The sequence below is a fragment of the Phalacrocorax aristotelis genome, chromosome 9, assembly GCF_949628215.1.
Source record: "Phalacrocorax aristotelis chromosome 9, bGulAri2.1, whole genome shotgun sequence".
In the NCBI taxonomy this organism is placed as follows: Eukaryota; Metazoa; Chordata; class Aves; order Suliformes; family Phalacrocoracidae; genus Phalacrocorax; species Phalacrocorax aristotelis.
In genome coordinates, this window is record NC_134284.1 from 24,592,653 (window position 1) to 24,613,253 (window position 20,601).

The 20,601-nt window shown below is 43.1% G+C and overlaps 2 protein-coding genes across 9 annotated transcripts in view; both read left to right on the forward strand.

Annotated features, from left to right (window-relative positions):
* Positions 1 to 9,167, forward strand: part of EML1 (EMAP like 1) — a 130,132-nt gene extending 120,965 nt beyond the window's left edge. For all 5 annotated transcript variants that reach the window (XM_075103894.1, XM_075103893.1, XM_075103895.1 and 2 more), the window contains 5 exons: positions 364 to 461; positions 586 to 673; positions 855 to 950; positions 7,199 to 7,329; positions 7,605 to 9,167. In XM_075103894.1, coding sequence (XP_074959995.1) covers positions 364 to 461; positions 586 to 673; positions 855 to 950; positions 7,199 to 7,329; positions 7,605 to 7,730 — 539 coding nt within the window. In that variant the 3' untranslated portion in view covers positions 7,731 to 9,167. The remainder of the gene's footprint in view (positions 1 to 363; positions 462 to 585; positions 674 to 854; positions 951 to 7,198; positions 7,330 to 7,604) is intronic.
* A 10,450-nt stretch (positions 9,168 to 19,617) lies between these two features.
* Positions 19,618 to 20,601, forward strand: part of EVL (Enah/Vasp-like) — a 155,535-nt gene continuing 154,551 nt past the window's right edge. For 2 of the 4 annotated variants that reach the window (XM_075103903.1, XM_075103905.1), the window contains exon 1: positions 20,145 to 20,356. Coding sequence is in view for 2 of the 4 variants with exons in the window: in XM_075103904.1 (XP_074960005.1) it covers positions 19,856 to 19,860 (5 nt within the window). In the remaining 2 variants the exon portion in view is untranslated. Of the gene's footprint in view, positions 19,861 to 20,144; positions 20,357 to 20,601 lie in introns of those variants that run through there. The other 2 variants (XM_075103904.1, XM_075103900.1) reach the window with 2 other exon arrangements.

Consider the following 20,601-nt stretch of genomic DNA (forward strand, 5'->3'; position numbering starts at 1 on the left):
CTTTTCCCTCTCTCCCTCCCTTCCTCCCCCACATGCTTAGTATGGTTTTACTGGGAAGGAAAAAAACAAATATGACTTAACTGTGCAGGTTGTTGCAATCAGGTTAGCCCTAAATGGACTGTAGCTGCTTCCAGAAGTGTCGTGTTTTTAACAGTAATATTTGCCGTATAATCTTGCCGTTTTGTAATCTTGAGACATGCATCAATATGCAAGTGAAAAAGGAAAAAAATATAATTTTATTTTTTCATTTTTCAGTATCAAGGCCTTTAAAACAGTTCTTCCTGTCTGTGACACACTAACTTTTCAAAATTAGCCTAAACTCTTTCTTACAGGAATAATTACTTTTCACTTTTGTGTTTATAGATGGAAACTTCTTGGCAATAGGTTCCCATGACAACTGTATTTATATATATGGCGTAAGTGAAAATGGAAGAAAGTACACTAGAATTGGCAAATGTTCAGTAAGTAACCTTTTTTCTCCTTGTTCAAGATTGACACCTTAAGTATGTTTTCTAACACTGTACTAATACTGTCACATCGAGAGATACTGTTAGTCCAGTTAATACCATATTTTTCTCTTTGTAGGGTCATTCCAGCTTCATTACTCATCTGGATTGGTCTGTTAATTCACAATATCTCGTGTCTAATTCAGGAGACTATGAAATCTTATACTGTGAGTAAGAATTATATTTAGTCGTTTTGTGCAAAGTACAGGCAGTCTAATACAGATTTAAAATTTAAATGAGACCATATAACTGCCAAGATAGACCATATGTTTTAATTCATCTGGTGCAATCAAAAATCTATAGAGAATTAAAAATGTTTTCATGTGGTTGGTTTTTTTTCTTTTGTAGGGATCCCCTCTGCTTGTAAACAAGTTGTGAGTGTTGAAACAACTAGAGATCTAGAATGGGCCACTTACACCTGTACTTTAGGATTCCATGTTTTTGGTAAGTACCTTTCCTCTTACAAGTTCTTGCCATTCTTGTTATTAGCAAACACTTGGATTGCCAACTTTTTCTTATGAAACATGACTATTCATATTTCAGGGAAAAATACAGAACTTCTGTTATGCCATTTTGATTACAATCTGTCCTCTTATTTCAATCCAGAAAGACTCTAATTTAATATTCTTGCTAGCTTCAAGTATAAATATTAGATTACAACATAAGTGGAAGGCAAGGAAGAAATCACACACTCCTTTCTGTCACACTAGAGCTGCTTCTTGTCTTTTTTAGAATTAAAGTACCAGTTCTATGGAATTAATGTTTATTTAGGCAGCTACTGGGCCAAATCCCCCTACCAGAACCAGTTTCATTTGCACCAGTTACTGTACTGTACTGGGTGACAGTATCTGTCATTAAGTAGTTACATTGTGTTTTATATAATAGGTAATAATTAGGTGAGGTGAAAGGAATGCAAGAAGAAAGAAGAACAATGTAGCAAAATCAGCCTGGTTTGTTTCCTTCGCTTCTGCCAGTTTTGAAGGAGCTGCTTTCCCCAGTATTCTCTGAAGCTTTGTATTCATTCTACAATGTGTACAGAACTAGACAGATCCTTACAAAAGCTGAGTACAAGAAGCCTCAAATTCTTGGGTCCTCGAGATACAATAGGAAGCCATGGTAGTAGTACAGAGAAGAATTGCTTTAGTATAACCAGTAAGCAAGGAAGATTTTTCACTCATGTTTCAAGTACAGTAGATGTAGTGATGTGTGTGAAAGCAGCCAGAAAGGACATGTTTCTAGAGCCTAGAAGATGGGATGGCAGTAGCAATATGCTGGGAAGAAACATTTACATTCTCTAAAATATAACCGACAGCCAGTGTTTGAGTTTCACTGCAACACACAGTTTAGTAAAAGGAGGAAGTTCTAGAAGACTGGCTGCATGTTACCTTAATATGTTTCTCTTCTTAAGGGATGAAGGCCCTTATAGAACTATTAGCATATTCCTGGGCTCTGGGTGTACCTGACGCACAGTTACAGAGCCACAAAGTCTTTGCATTTAGCATCAAAGGTTCAGATATTCTGAAATTATGAATTCTTTAAGTGAGTTTTCCTTACTTTATAATTTGAATTAATGCAAAATATAGTGCTAATAGAATATGGTGCTGCTTGTGGTGCATACAGTCTAGTAGGAGAGGGATGTCACACCTAAGAGGGGTTTTTACTCCCTTGGAACAGATCAGCTTTTGGAGCAGGTCTGTGGAATAAAATGATCTACTGGGCCAATGGAGAACATGTGGAAACATCATAGACTTTTTTTATACTTGCAGTCCTCCATGCTGAACTGGTGTATTGTAAGCTAAAGCAACAGGGATCAGGAATAAATAAAAGTAGTTCCTAGTTGTAATAATTATCACAATTATTATTTTAGTAATGTAATAGAGATTGTGAGGATATTCATCAAATGAATGGAATTTTAAAGTAAAAGGATATAACTTATTCAAAAAGGATGTGTAATGACAAGTGGTGGAACTTTTATATACGAAACACGGTGCCATATATACTGAGGATTTGTAGCTATACAGTTAGGTTCAGACTGGGAAGTTACGAAGATAATGCATAATAAGTGTAGATTTTTTTTCATCTCAATATTAATTTTTTTCATCTCAGTATTAATAGTGTCAGGGTTACACTGTTGACCATCCTTCCAGAAAGATCAAATGAATTGAGGTTTTTTTTAATAGCTAGAAGAATCGGTCAAATCACAGGAATTTCTGAGGATGTGAGATTTTAAGTATTCCAGTGTCTTTTAGGAAAGGAATTGCAAGCACACTAGCTAACCAGCAAGTTCTCAAAATAATTCTGATACAGGACTAGATAAGCACCTACAGGGGAGTTTCTTCCAGATTTGATTCTAGGGAGGTAGAAAGAACTTGCTGAGTATGTGAATGCACCTTGTGTAGGAATGACATGGAGTTAGAGAGGTGTGATCCTTAGTATAGGAAGGAAAAAGAGCAACAAAATGAAAGTAGTGGACTTCAGGGAGGGAAACTGCAAAAGTCCAAGGCACTGTTAGGGAAGACCAGAAGTTGGAGAAAAGATGAGATGTGGTAATTCCTTAAAACATACAAAGGGCACGCACTCTGGCAGCCTAGAAGAAAGAGAAATGGCAGCAAGACACAAACTTGCTTAAACTGTTCCTACAAGGAAGAGGAATGCAGAAAGTAGAAACTGTGTTGGAGGACTGAGCAGACATACAAACAAAACCCAAATATAAATGCAAGCGACAAGTACAGTAATAAAAGAATGGTCAACGACAACATTGGTCTGCTGCTTGGAGAGATGACACTGCTAAAGCTGAAGTGTTTAACAAAACCCTCTTTTTTCTTCCTGTTTAATATGTCTTCATTAGAAGGCCTTTTATAATCTGATTACTTAACCCAGTTAGTGCCAGTAATGAATGAAAGGATAAGACCTCTGCTTTCAGCTGGGAGCTAATGGATTAGAAAAGAGTTAGGACTTATATATTTTCAAAGTATCTGGGTGTGATGAACCTTGTTGTATCTGTAAAAACAACTGGTTAGCATGATCTCAAGACCATTAGTACTTATTTTCAGGACCTCACAGAGAACAGGCAAGATACTGGAAATGGAGAATGAATGCAACATTTGCAGAATCAGGTACTTACCTTCAGAGCCCATATGGAGAGGATAAAGTGAAACGTTAGTGGCTAGAATCATAAAGTGAAGAAACTCATAAATTATAAATTGGAAACCAGTCCAGTAATGTTGGTAGTCGCTCCACTGTTCAGTACTTTGGGACCTCAGGGCAGCCAGTATGAAAAATCATTAAATGCTTGCTGGGATTGCTCCACTGGACATGGAAGAAACAATCACATCATTGAGAACATGAGGCATCTAGTATATTGATTTTTTTTCAGTAGCTACTGGCTGACTGAAACTAGGAATATTTTCTCACTCTAGTAGAGCTGCATAAAAATCAGAAATAGTATGCATAGCACTTGCAGAGCTACATAACCAACGCAGGGGGCGAAATGAACAATTGATCTGTTGGACACCTGTCTACAAGCATGGGAACAGATTAGTGAGCCTGGAAATGTTTAGAGATGATTCAACTGAAAATCAACAGCATGTAACGGGTGCCCAGTGGAGGATATTTTAGTGATACAAACACATGTAAATGTGAAGGACTGCAGACTTTAAAGGACTTACTGATCTGTATGCTCTTGCAAAAGCCATGTGCTGCTGGAAACGCGACCAAGGCATCAGTTCATATCACATGCCCAGTTTTGGAAAAATTACTATTTGAGGTGAAGGACAGGAACAGAAGAAATCTAAGATGCTGTGCAAAAGCCTGACAACATGGTAAGCAAAGCAAAGCTCAGACTAGTTGAGTTCAAAACTGACTAGAAGGCTGTAACTGAATATTATGTTTGTTTGAATATATTTATTAACAGCATGGATGATAAAACAGCTGTATAACGTGTAGGTGGCATGAAGCTGCGGGATTAGTGAATTGTCTTCAGAAATAGAGAGGAATGGTATGAAAAAAGGGCAATTCAACAGAGACAAATAGGAGGTTGCACACTTGAACAGCAGAACCCAGTTGTACAAACAGAGACCTGAGGAGAGCAGGCAAGAGAACAGATCTGCACAGAAAGATCAGATTAATCTTGCATACAAACTGAACGTGAGTCAACAGCATTATGCTGTATGCTGTTGTAGAAAAGGCAGATGCATTAGCGGGATATGTAATGAAAAGGATGCCATGCAAAATGTGAAGTAATCATCCATTTATCAGTATCTGCTTCAGTCACAGCTGGAATAGCTGCTTCTGGTTTTGCACATTGGACCAGCAGATAATGTGCTGACTAGCAAGAATAATTATCCATTTAATTATTGTTCCGTGAGAAGAGATATAATGAATGAATTTTACAGAACAGGAGCAGAAAAAAAGCATGGCATTGATCTTCAAATAAGAAAAAGGAAGTGGTCTCTTTTTCCACGTCTGCAGAGGATGGGAAGAAAAAAGTTGACTAATTTTTTTAGTCAAAGGGGTTTCAGTTCACATATTCAGAAAAACTAATAGTGAGGCACTGAAAAAAATATTTGAAAGAGCACAGAGTCTCAAAAAAACCCCAACCCTGATACAATCTTTTCCCCATTTCAAAATGTCAGTCTTGTTTCTTAAACCATTTCCTTTAGGGGTTATCCTCCAGCTCGTCATAAAAACGTCTGTCTCTTTTCAGCTAGCATTTGATGTTCATACAGCCTCCTTTTTGTCAAAGCAGTTATTTAAAACAGCTTTTCTGTGTCTCTTCATTCTACATATTCATAATTCCACTAATAGCAATTACCATGTTTCTTTTTTGCACCTTCCTTTTTTTTCTTCCCTGCCTCTGTTTTAATATCCCTGATCTGGGAAAGAGGTGTTTCTACACACGTCCGGCAAGTTAGTGGCAGCCCACAAATCAGTACTTTGTGTTCCATTTTATTTACAACAGTTTGTAATTGAAGACATGGAACCACTTCCTCTTATTGCTTTTGAATTGCTGTACAATGATGCAAAGACTGTATTTGAGAAGAATTACATACGGATCGAAGGCTAGCTGTTTCCACAGTGCAGGGCAGATGCCCACTTCGGTGCTAGCAGTAGCCCGAAGAAGGGAAGCTGGAGCGTGCCTGCCAGGGCCGCCTTTCCCATTCAGGGATCCCTTCCAGGAGATGGGAGGCAAGCAGGGGGAGTAGCTACTATTTCATCCTGACAACGAAGAAAGAGCATGCACTCAGGTGGTAGGATTTCAGGGGGCCACTGCAGAGGATATGTGACATAGGGACAGTCATTGACAATCATAACACCAAGACAAGGCAGGTTTTTTTGCCAAATCATAATGGCAGAACACACGTTATTACCGATTATGTCAGTGCTCTCTGAAAGTTAGGTGTAGTTTATGCTGGGTAGGGATTAGATAAAATCTGAATTTTGAAAATCATAACATCCCCCCCTGCAGTACTGCATACAAAAAAATTAAATTTCAATAACTGGTTGGATTTTATTAGAATTACAATTTATTACAGGTGAGTATTCAGAGACTTCAAAGATGTAGTGCATAGATTTGTCCTTGCATTGATAAGCCTACAGTTTACTTTTAGAACACTTTGTGCAAGAACAGCAAGGAGTAGAGTATGAGCACCCAAAGAATCACAGAACGGCAGGGGTTGGAAGGGACCTCTGGAGATCATCTCATCCAACCCCCCTGCTTGAGCAGGGACACCCAGAGCAGGGGGCACAGGAACGCATCCAGGCGGGGTTTGAATGTCTCCAGGGAAGGAGATTCCACAGCCTCCCTGGGCAGCCTCTGCCACTGCTCTGGCAGCCGCACAGGAAAGGAGTTTTTCCTCATATTTGTGTGGAACTTCCTGTGTTTCAACTTGTGTCCATTGCCCCTTGTCGTGTCGTTGGGCACTATTGAAAAGAGTCTAGTCCCATCGTCCTGACACCCACCCTTTGGATGTTTGTACGTATTTATGAAATGCCCCCTCAGCCTTCTCTTCTCCAGGCTGAACAAACCCAGGTCACTCAGCCTTTCCTCATAAGGGAGATGCTCGAGGCCCCTGATCATCTTGGTAGCTCTCTGCTGGACTTGCTCAAGCGGTTAGAAGAAGGAGGAGAATTACTTACAGTTAAACAAAAGCATTTTAAAGTTTTATTAGTAGGTTCAGTTTCCTTTTGAAGGATCTAGTAATCACTAAATAACATTTAATAATAATAATAATAATAATAATAATTTCGTGTTTCATAGGTTTTAGACTTTAAGTGATATGAAGAAAGCATATTGAATCATACATAGGTAGTTAGACTACAGTAGTATGAAGAAAGTGTTAGCTCATACATAAGCAGAAGGGAAAATAAAAGCACTAACTATTATTTTTCTACAGAAATATGAAAATTCTTTTAGGCTTAGACACATGACTGTAATTTAGCAGAATTCTTTTTTCAGAGTGAAAAGCACATTGCTGACTAGAGGAAATAAAATATTTATGTGCTTGATTTCCTATTAGGATCTGGTCTTCTGCTGTACCGAAGTACGCATACTGACTCAGCCGCAGTTATTTTTATAGTTTTATTTTTTTCTTTTTTAAACAAGTAATTCCTTATTATTATTTTAACAAAAACTTAAGCTGTCACTTTTATTTCCATTACAAAAACCTTTAATTAGTTCCTTTGTGTTTCAGGTGTATGGCCTGAAGGTTCAGATGGAACAGATATCAATGCTGTCTGTCGATCACATGGGAGAAAACTGCTATCAACGGGGGATGATTTTGGCAAAGTACATCTCTTCTCATATCCATGTTCACAGTTTAGGGTAAGGTATTTCCAAAAAAATTTACTCTTGTAACTTGTACAAATGCATAAAATGTTATTTTCCTACGCGCACACACACAAAAAAGAAGAATGGGAGTACCTATGTGCCTAAGGGATTTACTTAAGATTGACTGAGACTACAGTTAAAAGTTAATTTAATATTAAAATACTTCAAGAGAATGATGTGATGCCTTGGTTTCATTGTCGTATGAATGTTGTGTTATAACAGTATGTTTTTATGACAGTTTATATTCTCACTAATATGGTGTTTTCTAGGCTCCAAGCCATGTGTACGGTGGACATAGTAGTCATGTAACTAATGTAGATTTTCTCTGTGAAGACACCCATCTCATCTCCACAGGCGGAAAAGATACAAGTATTATGCAGTGGCGAGTCATTTAAAGGAAACATCAGTGTGAACATACACAGTTGAGTCGACCATGCACAGAACTTATGTATAAACTGTATATTTAAAACTTAACAGTATGTTTGCAGTTTAGCCTGGTCACTGTGATTTTTGTTTAAAAAATTCTTACAAACCTCAGGAAAATTAAGCCCTGTGCTGGTTACCTTACTCAGTCTAGTGATTTTTTTTTTCATTGTGTCACACCTTAAGAATGATCGTTTTCTCTTCTGTTGTACAATATACAATGCAGTACAAGTTTAATATAAGAAATGTGGCTTGACAGTTTGCAATACAGTGGTATCAGCAGAATGTGACTATCTCAAATGTTTTCTATAAACACTGCTAAAATGGTCACAAAAATGCCTTTCAAAGACTGTATATATGTGCTTATTTGTTTCACTATCTACACTTTGTACTGTATATCTACTTATTTAGAAAAATCTATGACCATGTTGAGGTACCGAGTTGTTTCTGATGGAGGGTGATGAATAGATACAAAGAGTATAAACCGAGATGTAAGATGCAAAAATTAGTGTTCTAGACCTGAAGAAAATGTGAATGCTGCTAAATTTGCATTCTCGTGGGAATAGCACACCTTGGGTATCACCCGTGAGGGGTTGTGTTCCCTGTCAAGTGAATGAGCAGGTTATGCCCCAGTTTAACCTGAATATCTCCACAGGGTTTACAGATGTCTATGTGGTTCAGGTATTCCATATGAGTTTAAATTAGAAATCTTTTTACTTGTATATGAACAGTTTCTTTTTGAAAACAAAACAAAAAAGCTTGGCCACATCCCCATTATTGGTTGATATATTTAACTAATATGTATATTAATCAGCATGATGCTATATTGTACATGTATAAGATTTTAGCAGTTCATAACAAATGGTAAGGCCATCTAGCTTTACTTTTTTATGCTTATGGATATTGTATATTTGTATTTTAAGACCAAGTAGACCAAGTCTAAAGATATCTTTTTAAGTGTACCATAAACCTGCAGAGGGTGAAGGAAGTCTTGGAAGCCTACATGAGATATTAATGTGTAACTTCTGGCCCCTGTGTTTTGTGCATGGATGGATATTTATAGTATGAAATAAGATTGTGTTTTGCAATGAAGTAATAGTGGAGGTGGTATAAAATGGTTAAGAAGGCCTTATCAATGTTGATTGTGACACAGATTGAAATGTATTGTTTACTATGAGGAATGTATCTGAAGAATTTTAAAAGAGAGGAGTTCTAAGCAGACTCAAAAAAGGTAATATTAAGATTTCGCTTGTAACGGACAGTAAACGTTAATTCTCTGAACTCTAAAGCACTGGTTGTTTAGAGTGGTTTAAATGAAATGGAATCAATAAATTTTGAAACTTTTTTATTACATCTCCAACCTCCTACACTGAAAGTGCAGGACACCAATAAACATGTATTAAAGTGAATTTTCAATGCATTCTTCCTGTTTAGTAAATATCTTTGTTTCAATGTGAGATACTTATAGACGAGACAGGCTTTTATTTAATGACACACATTTGTGATTTCTCAATTAGAGCTGCATTTGAAAATATTCAGGAATAAAATCTAGATTTTGGTGTATGTAATGTCATGCCTGAGCATGACCCTGGGAATGTCAACCCTAATGCACACCTAGAGAGTAAACTCCGGCTTCACAGCAGGGAAGAAGGGTGCGCCGCATGCTTTCACCTACGAACTGCCTTGGTTCTCCCTCCTACTACACATCCCTGAGCACATAGCGGGTGGGGGTCATTCCACTGCCCAGGTTATGCTCATGGCAAGAGCTCCTGACAGTTTCTGTGTGTTAGGAACTTGTCCTCAGGCGAGACTTTTGAAGGCCAGGGTTTCAGGGTCACTTTAACTGATGTTATCTAGCAGTGTCACTGAAGGAAGAGGTCTTGCCCCCCAGCTGCTTATTCCCATCCCATGCAGTAGCACAAGAGTTGTTGTGGCCGTAGGGAGAACCCACCTGGGAGACGGACCCAGGATTAAAAAACAAAAGGCCAAGCAAGCAAACAACAGCTACTATAAAATAGCGAATCCTTTTCCTCGGTTTCCTCATCTGGTGTAGCTGTGCAGCTGTATGAATGCTTGTACTGAGCTTGTACAGAGGCAGGAGCAATGTGCAGAAGTAAGTAACTGGACAGAGGAGCACTGGAATGATTTCTTTGATGGCAAAGTCAGTCTCCCTCTGCTTGAAGTGTGTGAAGCCAAGGCGTAATATCCCTACCCTTTCTAGGTTTAATTTAATCTTAAGAGGTTGTAAGACACAAGCAACAGGTTCTCATCTTGTCTGGATACTTCTGTTTATTAATTTTTTTTTGCTTTTGCAGATGGGGTGCTTTCAGGTTTTCTGCTTTCAGAATTGCAGGTGCTTTGATATTACTTGCAACAGAGAAAACAGGAGGTGCAAATTGGGTTGGCTTGTTTCCTTTTCATCCTTCACGAATGCTCCTCTTGGGATGTAATAATGTATGTGTGATCCCCTCCTTGATTTTAAACTATTATCCCTTACAAGAAATAGATGAGGATTCCTGCAAGTTCATCCCTAGGGTTGCTGATCAAAGGGGATTTTCAACAATCCCATCCCATCTGTACCTCTGCTGCTCCTCCCTTTCTAACTTTTGCTGTTAAATGTGTCTTTGTTCCTCTATGAAAACCTGATAAGCATATTAGCTGGAGTGGCAAATGGTGGGTAATGTCTTGAGCCAAATATCCATTTGATGACTGTTAAAATGATCCTTCTTTCTTTATCCATGAAATCCTACACAATTTTGCCTTTGTTATATATAATCTTCAGCTCTCCGCACTTTCACCCTTGTTCCTTGGTTCTTGAATTGATCTGTTTTCTCAGGAGTGTCCTCCTTTTCTTTACTTTAAAAGGAAAAAAAAAAAAAAGAACAAAAAAAACCCCCAAAACAGGAAAGAAAGAGTTTTTCCTGAACTTTGCATATTTCATTCCCTCACCAGCACCTGGGACTGTTATGCCTCATTCCTTCACCTGATACTGTGTCTGCAGCAGTTGTGTTTTCCTGCCCTTCCATGGAGTGTAAGGCTGGTGCTCAAGTCCATGGCTGGAGTTACGACCAGGCTTCTGCTTCTGCTCCTTTCCTCCCCTGCTCTTGGCTGCAGCAGGTGTAGTGTTGCTCAAAGACGAGACTCATCTCTTCACGTCTCTTGTGTGTTGCTGTTGTCTACCAAGCATTCGGCTTCTCCCTTTCAACTTTCTTTGGTTTGCATTCCTGTTTCTTGCTTTTCTTCCCTTCATTTCTGGCATTGCTCTTCTGTGACTTCAGCTTCCAGGACCGCATCCACCTTAGCCCTTGCCTGCATGTTTTCCTGCCCTTAACTGCTTATGAAACTAGTTGCCCTGACTTACCCCTCTGATCGTTTTGGGGTGGAGTTCCTGGTTTCTCACTGTATCTGTATCCGTATCCACGCTTCTTCTTTGTCTTGCACTTATCAATATGAGTGACTTAGCACCTGCTTTTAGCCCCTTCCTCCCTGCCCTCCTTGTATGAGTGTACTGGGGTGATCAACAGCATCTCGTTTCGCAATTGTCCTCCGTCAGTCTGTGGGCAGCCCTGTCATGTACTTCGTACATCATACCTCATACATACAATTACATACTTAGATTTTAAAATATTTTTAGGATAGGGATTTTTTTTCTCTGTTGTTGAATGGCATTTAGCGATGGGATTTTGCGTTCCTACACTCACTGCAACAGTACAACTGTCGTATTTGTCCAAAATGATGAGCACGTATAGTCAGGTAATGCTTCTGTGTTGGGATATTCAAAGTGATTAGCTACTGAAGTTGATAATACCTATTCTCTAAGTCTTAAATTGTTCAGGAAACAATACGTACACTTTCAAAAGACTTCTTCCATCCTCTTCTGTGCGCTTATAAAATAAACGGTCAATCTGGTTTTTAGGGTCATCGCCCATTTTCAAGTAGATTTTGTTACTTCTCCTGCCTATTTTCATGTATTTATTTTACTCCTAAATGACACATATTTGTATTATATTGAAACTACAGCCTTTTTCAACTTAATTCTGTATGTACAATTTGAATTACTACCTGAACGATGATTATGATATAGATACTTTTGGTAGTGGTCATTTTTGACACGTTGTTGAAACCTGACAGGTATTAACAATTTCCAACAGATGAGGTCTACAAAAATCAGTCACTGTCTTAAAAAAACATAAAGTAAAAAAAAAACTCTGGAAGAGGGAGGTAAATGTAAGAGAAAGTAAATAGTTTTTCAATGCTAGTGAATTAAAAACACCCCACCATTTCAAATTATAAAAAGTCTTCTTATGAAGCAAATTAGTTTTGTAAAATGGATTTTTTACTAGTCTAATTGAGACAAGGTCATATTTCCGATGTGAAATGTTTGGATGAAACCTGTTCTTCAAAAGCATTAATAGTAGAAGGTATTATTTACCTTCAAAATTATTTGTGTGACAAGAGCTTGCAAGGGCAGATCCTTTATTGCAAGGGTTGGCATTTTTAATTTCTTCAGGTTCTGCTCAGAGAAGCAGGTGGTCTTTTTGTTGTGTTTTCTCCTCCGTCCCTGGAATGAGGGCTGTTGACAGATCACTCGACTGCATCCTTTAAAATCCTACAGATGGCAGGGAAAATGTCACTTTAATTACTGGTGAAAAGAACAGACTTAAAAGAAGCCTAAACAGCAATCTTTTTCTTCCCTTACTGGCCGGGATTCATAGCCACGCTGGAGCGGTCTGATCACTGCCATGCCGCTCTCGTCCTGCAGCGGGCTGCCCTTCAGAAGAGATGCCCCAAGCCAGAGCATCTGGCCCAAAAGATGGGAGACAAGGAACCAACTTTTGAGGGAAAGGACAGAATCGCACCCAGATCTGTCTGCTCCTGGACGGAGGCTGCTGGCTGCGGGATGAGTGAGTACATTAGCAGTTCACGCTCTTGCTGGGAGAGATTTATGTTTCTCCTCAGTCGTGCAGTTCTGTGGCAATTTCATCTTTCTTAACGGAACAACTTTGGCCCTGAATTCATTAAATTATAGAAGACTAAGCGATAATTTACATGGAGGTATTGATGACAGTTCAGCCAAAGCTGCAATCTAGCACTACGTTTGGTAGACCTTGTTTCTGTCAGTGGTGATACTGATGGGCTCATCTGTGAAAGCCACTCGGGCACCTTTGTCAGTCAGGAGGAATCACAGCATTGCGGGTTCTCCTTGGTCTCCTGCCAAATGTGGAAGTGTAAGAGGTGCCTCCTTTCGACAAAGCCTCTATGCTGTTAGTGTCAGCAGACTCTGTAGGCACTTTGACCTTGCATTCTGTCTGTGGTTTTATGAAAGCTTGAGGACTTGGACTCCATGACAAGTGGTTCCTCCGCACCACCTCCACAGTCCCGGTTTAGCACAGATTTGTTTTTACCATCTTTTGGCTACCTACAGGCCACCTTATATTAATTTAGACATTTCCATTCATTTGTAGTAGACATTACCTGCACCTTAAAGGCTGCCTCTTTGAGTCAAGTCTGAGGAGCTGAGGTTATGACCATGACAATGGCAACCTGTTTTCCGGGTTCCATGCAAGTGAATGGGTTTTCAGCAGGAGCTTCTAAGAGATGAACAGTTTTAAAATCTGACCTGTGGAATTACCTAGAATAAACACAGCCAGAGGGAAGCAAATTCAGCTGCTCTGTGGGTTCTGGCTATCGGCACTACGTGAGCTACATCTGCTCCTGATTCCAGGTTGTAGGCTAAAGAAATCTCCTTCAAGCTGTTCAGTCATTATGGTGAAAAAGCAAAAAATTAAAAAGGCTGGATAAGTTCTGCAGCCATGTTAGATTATTGTAATTTGTCGTTCCCTTGTGTTGCCCTTGTGCTGCAGAGACATGCTGAAGAGGGAACTGTCTGCTGGAGGCAGCCTGAAGAGAATGCCTCTCTCTACAAAATCAATTGCCTTGGCTGTTCATTCTGGATTCAGTTTCTCATTAAGATAAATGTCAACATTTTAGGCCTCCTTCCTTCCTGCCCGGCTTCTCCTTTTCAGCAGTTTTCACTGACATCATAATTCTGAATTTATGACATCAGTGTATAACCACAGGGGAGGTTAGTATGCCAGAGGTTCAAGTGTTTTGGCCTCCTTACAGCACCTTAAAAAGAGCAGAAGCTGAGCTCTGAGAATCTCTGTCTACGGCTTGAACTGTTGGAGAGCAAGCTGACAGGAGGCTCAGTTTAAGTGAAAAGTCCTCTGGCATTTCCCGTATGCACAGCTCCTGTTCAGCAGAAAATCTGGCCACACACAGTTTAGCAGCCTGAAGAGTCCCAACTATCTCTGACTTCATGAGCACAGCATCGCCTCTGTGCCGAGATCTTTTGGACTAGTTTCGGGTGAGAACGCTGCTGCTTTTGTTTCCCCACTGTGACAAGCCTGGCCTCTTTCTAAAAAGCTTGAGCCCAAACAATCCTGACCTTGCAAGAGTGGGACCAAGGGGATTTTAATAATGATAAAACAAACAAAGTGAAGTGGCTCCTTGCCTGGCTCAGTACAGCCTTCTCTGCAAGAGACAGCAAAGATACAGACTGTTCTCCAAGGGCACTATGTTATCCCCTGATATGGGATGTGCCATATCAAAGCACAGGCTTTGGAAATGCTCATATGGGGCTAAACCGTAAGCTGAGGCAGTATTTCTTCAAAGAAGCCAAAGTTATTTGTTAAAAGGAAAACTGGAATTGTCAGGTGTGTTTGTATTTCCCAATTCCTGCTGTCTGCCCTCACCCTAGCATGAAAGCGCACCTCCAGGGATGCTGCTGGGGAGGTTGGACCACTGTTACCTCTGAGTACCGCAGGAAGGTGTGCCGTCTTTGGAAACGCCCTTACTGGTTTGGCTTTTGCACACTGGGCGCCTATGCGCTTGCGTTTTACTGGTGTCTTTTCCCTGAGTTGTGTGTAAAAGTTGTAAAGGAAAAATCACTGATGGCCTTGAACAGAGAAAACCTTAACAGGTCCCCAGGGCCCGCCTGCAACACGGAGCTCCTCCCAGCTGCCTGGAAAGCTGCAGCTTCCTGCTTCAGCCTTCCTAACGATTGTAAACCCTGCTCTCGGGAACCTAACGCGAAAAGTAAAAGTGCCTGTGGGCTCCTCCCTTTCTGAGGTAAGGTACTGGCCTGAGGACTATCCCCCACCACCATCCTGAGAGTGCAATGGGGCCCTTCCTTTCCTTGGCTCCCATCTTCACTTGAGGAAGTACAATAAAACATAGAACTCAAGTATATCAATCGTGTATTTTTTCCTACTTATTCTCTGCCTTTTCCTATACTGCTTCCCCTTCCTGATACTTTCCCTCCTTCATTCTTTCCTCTCCTCATTTTTGACCTTTTAATCTAATTTCCTTTTCTCTCCTTTCCCTATTAAAAAAATCTCAAACTTCCATTTTTTCCCTCATTTTTCTCTAGTTTTTATCCTCTTGTTCCTTTCAGCTCCTGCCAGAGTCTTATGCCACTTGATCCTTTGTTCCAGCCTCTTCTCATTCTTTCTTCTTCACCTCAACGCTGCCTGAAGTGTTGCTAAAGAAATCCAGGTTTTGGGGACTTTCCAGTTGCAGCCCTGTTGCAGTGTCGTCCTCTCTGCCTCCCTGCAGCGTCATCGCGCTGCCTGCCCCTGCCCGTGCGGGCGGTGAGTGATGTGCACTCCTTCACTGCCAAGAGCCTCCCCATGGCTGTCTTTTGGGCTGCCATAACAAACCAGAGATGGGACCTAGACCTTTGCCAAATGGTGCTGAAGATCACAGGGAAGGCCAAGCACATGGACATGGTGATAGGTGAAAACCAGACATCCAGGACCAAACCCGTCTGAGCTCTGGGAATCTTTGGATCTCACTTTGCACCTGAATTTGATAATCATGTTCTCTCTGCCCCAGCGGGGTGTCCATGAAATTGTACAGCTGAAACCCAACTTCAGCTTTGTCAAAGTTATGAGTCACATTGTTGTCTGAGGAACAATTTTTTAGAAATAAAGGCATACGTGTATTACTGGACATAGTATAATGAATTCCTCTCAAGGGTGAGTTTCACAAGGCTAAATCCTGCATGCTTAGGAAAAGCCTTCCAAAAAAGAATGTGTAAGACAAGCTATTGTGGACATTTGCTTTCCTTGAAAAGAACTAGGTATTTTTGTGGACAGGAAAGCCCGAGAGTTCCAAGAGAAAGCTCTGAGCTGGACAAATTCAGCGGTAAAAAAATGACCAGGAGATTCTTGCTGCACTGGCGTGTAGCTCTGGACATAGCGTTGACTCAGTGAGAAAACCAACTGGATGACCTTGAGCTCCTGATACGAGGATATTTACAGAGGTTGTTGCCCCAGGCTGTGTGACTCTTTGAGGATGGCATCCTCCTCCTCCTCCGCCTAACGTGAAATCTCTGAAGTGACAAAGAGAGCAGGCCTCCAGGTGGTTGTTGCAGCAGGACGCGGAGCAGGCAGATCCATGAGGGTTTGCCATGCAGGAGGTCTCAGCCAGGAAAGATGTGTCCCTAGGGACAGCAGTTTTCTTGTGCAGCTCTGTTGGGCCGTGCAGGAGGATTCACAATTAGGGAAAGCTGCGAGGGGGAGCGGGAAGACCAACAAGGCCAACAGGGTGGACATACACCCTGGTGGGTCAGGATTTCCGCCTGGGGAAAGAGCATCAACAAGACTACAACCTGAGATTTTTTATTTTTTTTTTTCGTACAAACGAACAGATTTAAGACTCTTAGAAGATGTGTCGTTCTAACAGCAATATAATTTAAGATTTGTCCCAGCAAAACAATTATTACATGGATCAGTCATGTCTTTCAATCAACACAATGATCTGGTGGACACTTGAACCCATGAACATTGAAGAAGCAGCCTCATGGATTCTGATCCAACAAAGATTTTTAACACTGCTCTCCTATTTCTGTGCCATTTGTAGCCAGCAAGAATGGCATATGTAACAGTACATAAAATTTCTTTTCCTTTTCTCTTTTGCTTCTTTAAGTAAGAATAAATAAAATGGCTGATATAGCTGACCAGTGACCTCACGCAGTCTGCATTTCTGCATCAGTCTCCAAACCACCTCATAGGCAATTAAGCCTCCCAAACTTTTGCAAGGGTAGAAATTGCACAAGTTTATAACCAGTGAGGTGTTGCAACTTGCCCAGTGACAGTACCTCTTCTCAGGAGACAGTGCAGGCACAGAGCTGCAAGCGGTGGAAACCACCCAGGTGCCCTACCCGGTCGTTTGCAGTCCCTTCTGGGCAGCTGCAGGGGGCTGGCCGTGTCCGTGCTGGGACACGCGACGCTGGAGTTTCAGCGCTTTGTAAAGCCTCACGAGTCTCTCCGTGACACCAGGGGCCCCTCTATCGCGTGCAGTGTGCGTGCCCAGATAAAAGTCTTCGCAGAAGATTTTTTTGCTTACTCTAGTTTTGTATCTTAACCGTGCCGTGATTTGTGTAGAATTCTTTGCCTATTTGATTTGTGCCCGTTATAAACCTAGCTTAAGGAAATTACATTTTCAAAAAAAGAGATTATCAATGTACTCACACATCATTTTCTCTTTTAATCATGTTTTAAGTTCTACTACAATTACCATGAAACTTTCTAGTTTAATAAGCATCCTCCTTGCCTTATGCTGTCTCTCATATGTTGCATGCGCTGGTCAGTGACCCACACTCTAATGGATTAGTCAAATGACAGTAACAAGAAAAGAGGTTTTATTTTTGCTCACTATTTCTTCATAAGCTTGCTACCTTCAGCAGCCCCATCACCAATTACATGGATGAGTTTCTACCAGCCACTGTCATTGGGGAGACTGCATATCAGCTCTATGGTCTGACACAGTTGTTTCCTTATGCAAACAACATATATTGCGCCTTCTAGGAAATTTAACATAGTTGATTTTAGGAAGGGACTATAAGCTTTAGTTTCAAACAAATGAGGCCCCTTAGTAATAGGGGGAGCTTCTTCCTTAGGAGAGACCTCTGCCAGAAGTAAGCTTATATTAATTGGTGGGGTGACTTGGGAAGAGGATGGCACAGACCTGCTGTGGGACAAGGAAGGCAGGAGCTGGGCTCTGTGCTAATGAGGCACAGAAGGGATGGGGGTTCCCTCCACCCGGCCCTGCGGTAACTCTGTCCCTAATTAATTTTTGAACATCTTAATGATAATTGAAAATAGCAATTATCAGATATGCATCAGTTACCAAGAAACAAGCAAGGCCCTGGATAAAAGGCATACACGTTATTACTACTATGGGTTTTGTTGCTGTCGTATTATTGTTGTTATTATTGTTGTAGCATATTTTTATTTAGTATTGAGCTGCAGTAGGCAGCAGCAAGGCTTGGCAAGCCAACGGTGAAATAGGTCTCTAGGGCATCAAATCTATGGGCTTGATTTTTGCAACATTTATTCTAGTGGCACAGGCTACTATTACAGTAAAAATAAGTGCTGTATTGGCCTGAATATATGAAAACCTTAACTTTTCAGAGAAACAGAAATGAAAATGAAAAGTATTTATATTAGAAATGCTGCCCTTGCTTCGCTCCGTACCTCCTGCACAGGCTTTACCAAGCCTGACAGCCTCCAGCGCGGTCCCACACTCTGCTCGCTCTGCACCGTGGGCGCGTTCCCCTGCGACCTCGCACAGCTTTGCAGCCGTGCGCGCTGCCCTGCCGCCGCCTTCCCCCACCTGCACTCCCCGCACCTTCCCAAAACGGCCTCTGCACACGGAGGGGGCTACGGCTCCCTTACCTGTCACGGCACGTGCGAATGGAGGTGGGTCTCAGGGAACGTTTGGAGGGGTGTTAGTCAGGACACGGACACATGGAGGGAGGGAGAGGGCCAGAAACTGTTCCTGTTGCAGACACAGTGTGGACACGCATGCTAGCTGCCTGGAAACCCACTGATTACATGGTGGTTGGGGGCTTTTTGTGTCCAAACTGGTAGATGCAGAACTGGGAGAGATCTGTGGGAGATGGGCCCACAGACTGTCAGTGTGAAGAGCCTTTACTTTTGAGAAGCGCCCATCAGGTTACAGTGACCTACGTGTGAAAGACTTGAGAAACAACTGCAGTATTTAGTGCCTCATCATGCCAGATCTGTGAGGATATTCACCACTTTCAGTATTATCTTCTTCTAGTGGGTGGTGCATGGAAGAGGCAAAGAGATATGGACAGGGGCAGGGGAAGCTCCAGCCTCTGGACCCGCAAAGAAGCTGTTCCCACTGGTGGAGATCATCACCGTGCGGTTTGGGCCGCACAGGAGAGCTGGCAGGAGTGACTGGAAGGAGAGCAGAGGGCCAAGGATGGGAGCGGGATGTGGAGCGGGGAGGAGAGGTGGATGGAGAGAAGCAGCAGGGCTGGAGGAAGCCCAGGGCACACCGGGGTGGGTGGGTGGGTGCGGATGACGGGTGTCAATGAGACATGGGAGAACTCACAGGGAAACTCCTCTGGCGCAAGTGGGAAGGGTGAAGGAACAGAAAACCCTGCAGTATTAACTCGAAATACAATTTCTGCCCTTGCTTCCATCCGCAGAAGCACCGATTTTTAACGCAGGTATACGGGACCCCTACAGCACTTGGCAGAGGAGGGGTCTGCAACCGCGGCACTGCCCCTGCTCCAGCCGGGGACGGCTCGGGGACGCGACATGTCCGGTTCCCCGGGGCCGAGGAGGCCGGGGGAGCCCGGCGGGGCCCGGAGCCGCCGATCGGCGGCGCCGCGCGGGGTGCGGGACTTGCCTCACCTGCGGACCCCCCGTGGGCAGCAGCGGGGGCGCGGGGGCAGATGGGCAGGGCGCGGCAGGGAGGAGCAGGGCGGGGCGGGCTCCCCCCGCCACCCCCCGGCGGAGGCTGCGCGGGGCGGGGCGGCTTCGCCACGCGTGGGAGCGGAGCGGAGCGGGCGGCAGCGGCGCTTTGTCCTGCCCACACACCCAGACACACGCAGCGCAGCCGGGCGGGAGCCGGCAACATGGCCGGGCCGGCGGAGGGGCTGCCCGCCGCCGCGCTGCCCGGCTAGTGCCGCGGGGCCCGGCGCTGCGAGTGGGGCGGCGCCGCCGCCGGCGCCCCCCGCCGCCCCCGGCCCCGGCCCCCGCCGCGCCCCGCCGGGAAGATGAGGTGAGTGCGGGCGGCCGCGGGTGCGGGGCGGGCAGGGCTCCCCGCGGCAGGGCGGGGGTCCGCGGTTCCCCCCGTGATGGTGTCACGCCGTGGGGGGTGGGGATTTCCTGTGCGAGTGGCAGGCGGGGGAGAGGTTAAGCAATGCGGCGCTTCCTAGTCCTTCACCAGATGGGCAATGCGAGTGGGTGGTGACATTTTTGGCGTGTTTGACTGTCAGTGCCTAAATCCATGTGACGGATTATCTCGGCGGTTGCAGAGGGCTGTAAGCGCTTTGAAAATAGTGCTGCGATGTGCAGCCGGGGATCCTGCTCGGTGCTGCCGCCGCGCCTGGCGGCCCCGAGGGCACGGCGGGACCGGCCTCGGGCGCGGGACCCTGCGGCGGGTCGTGGAAGAGGAGCTCCTGAGAGGAGGCGTGATTTCCCCGAGCATCCATCGTGCCTGGCCTCCCGGTCTCCCTCGTCAGGCACCGAGTGCTCCAACTCGTAGTTTTCCCGAGGTCAGTTTGTCTATTGTGAATATGAAAAGCAAAGCAAAAAAGATTCCACATATTTCTTGCAGCCAGATAAGTGCCTGGTGGAAGGAAGGAAGAACATTATTTGGTTTTGTTCATACTTCTCCAAAACTCTCTTTCCTCATTTAGTAAGATTTCACTTGAGCCGTCAGTATGTCACGGCAACCCAGCCTCTGATTCATTTTCTAATACTAGTGATTCTTTCCACTTAAATAAAGATAATAATTTAT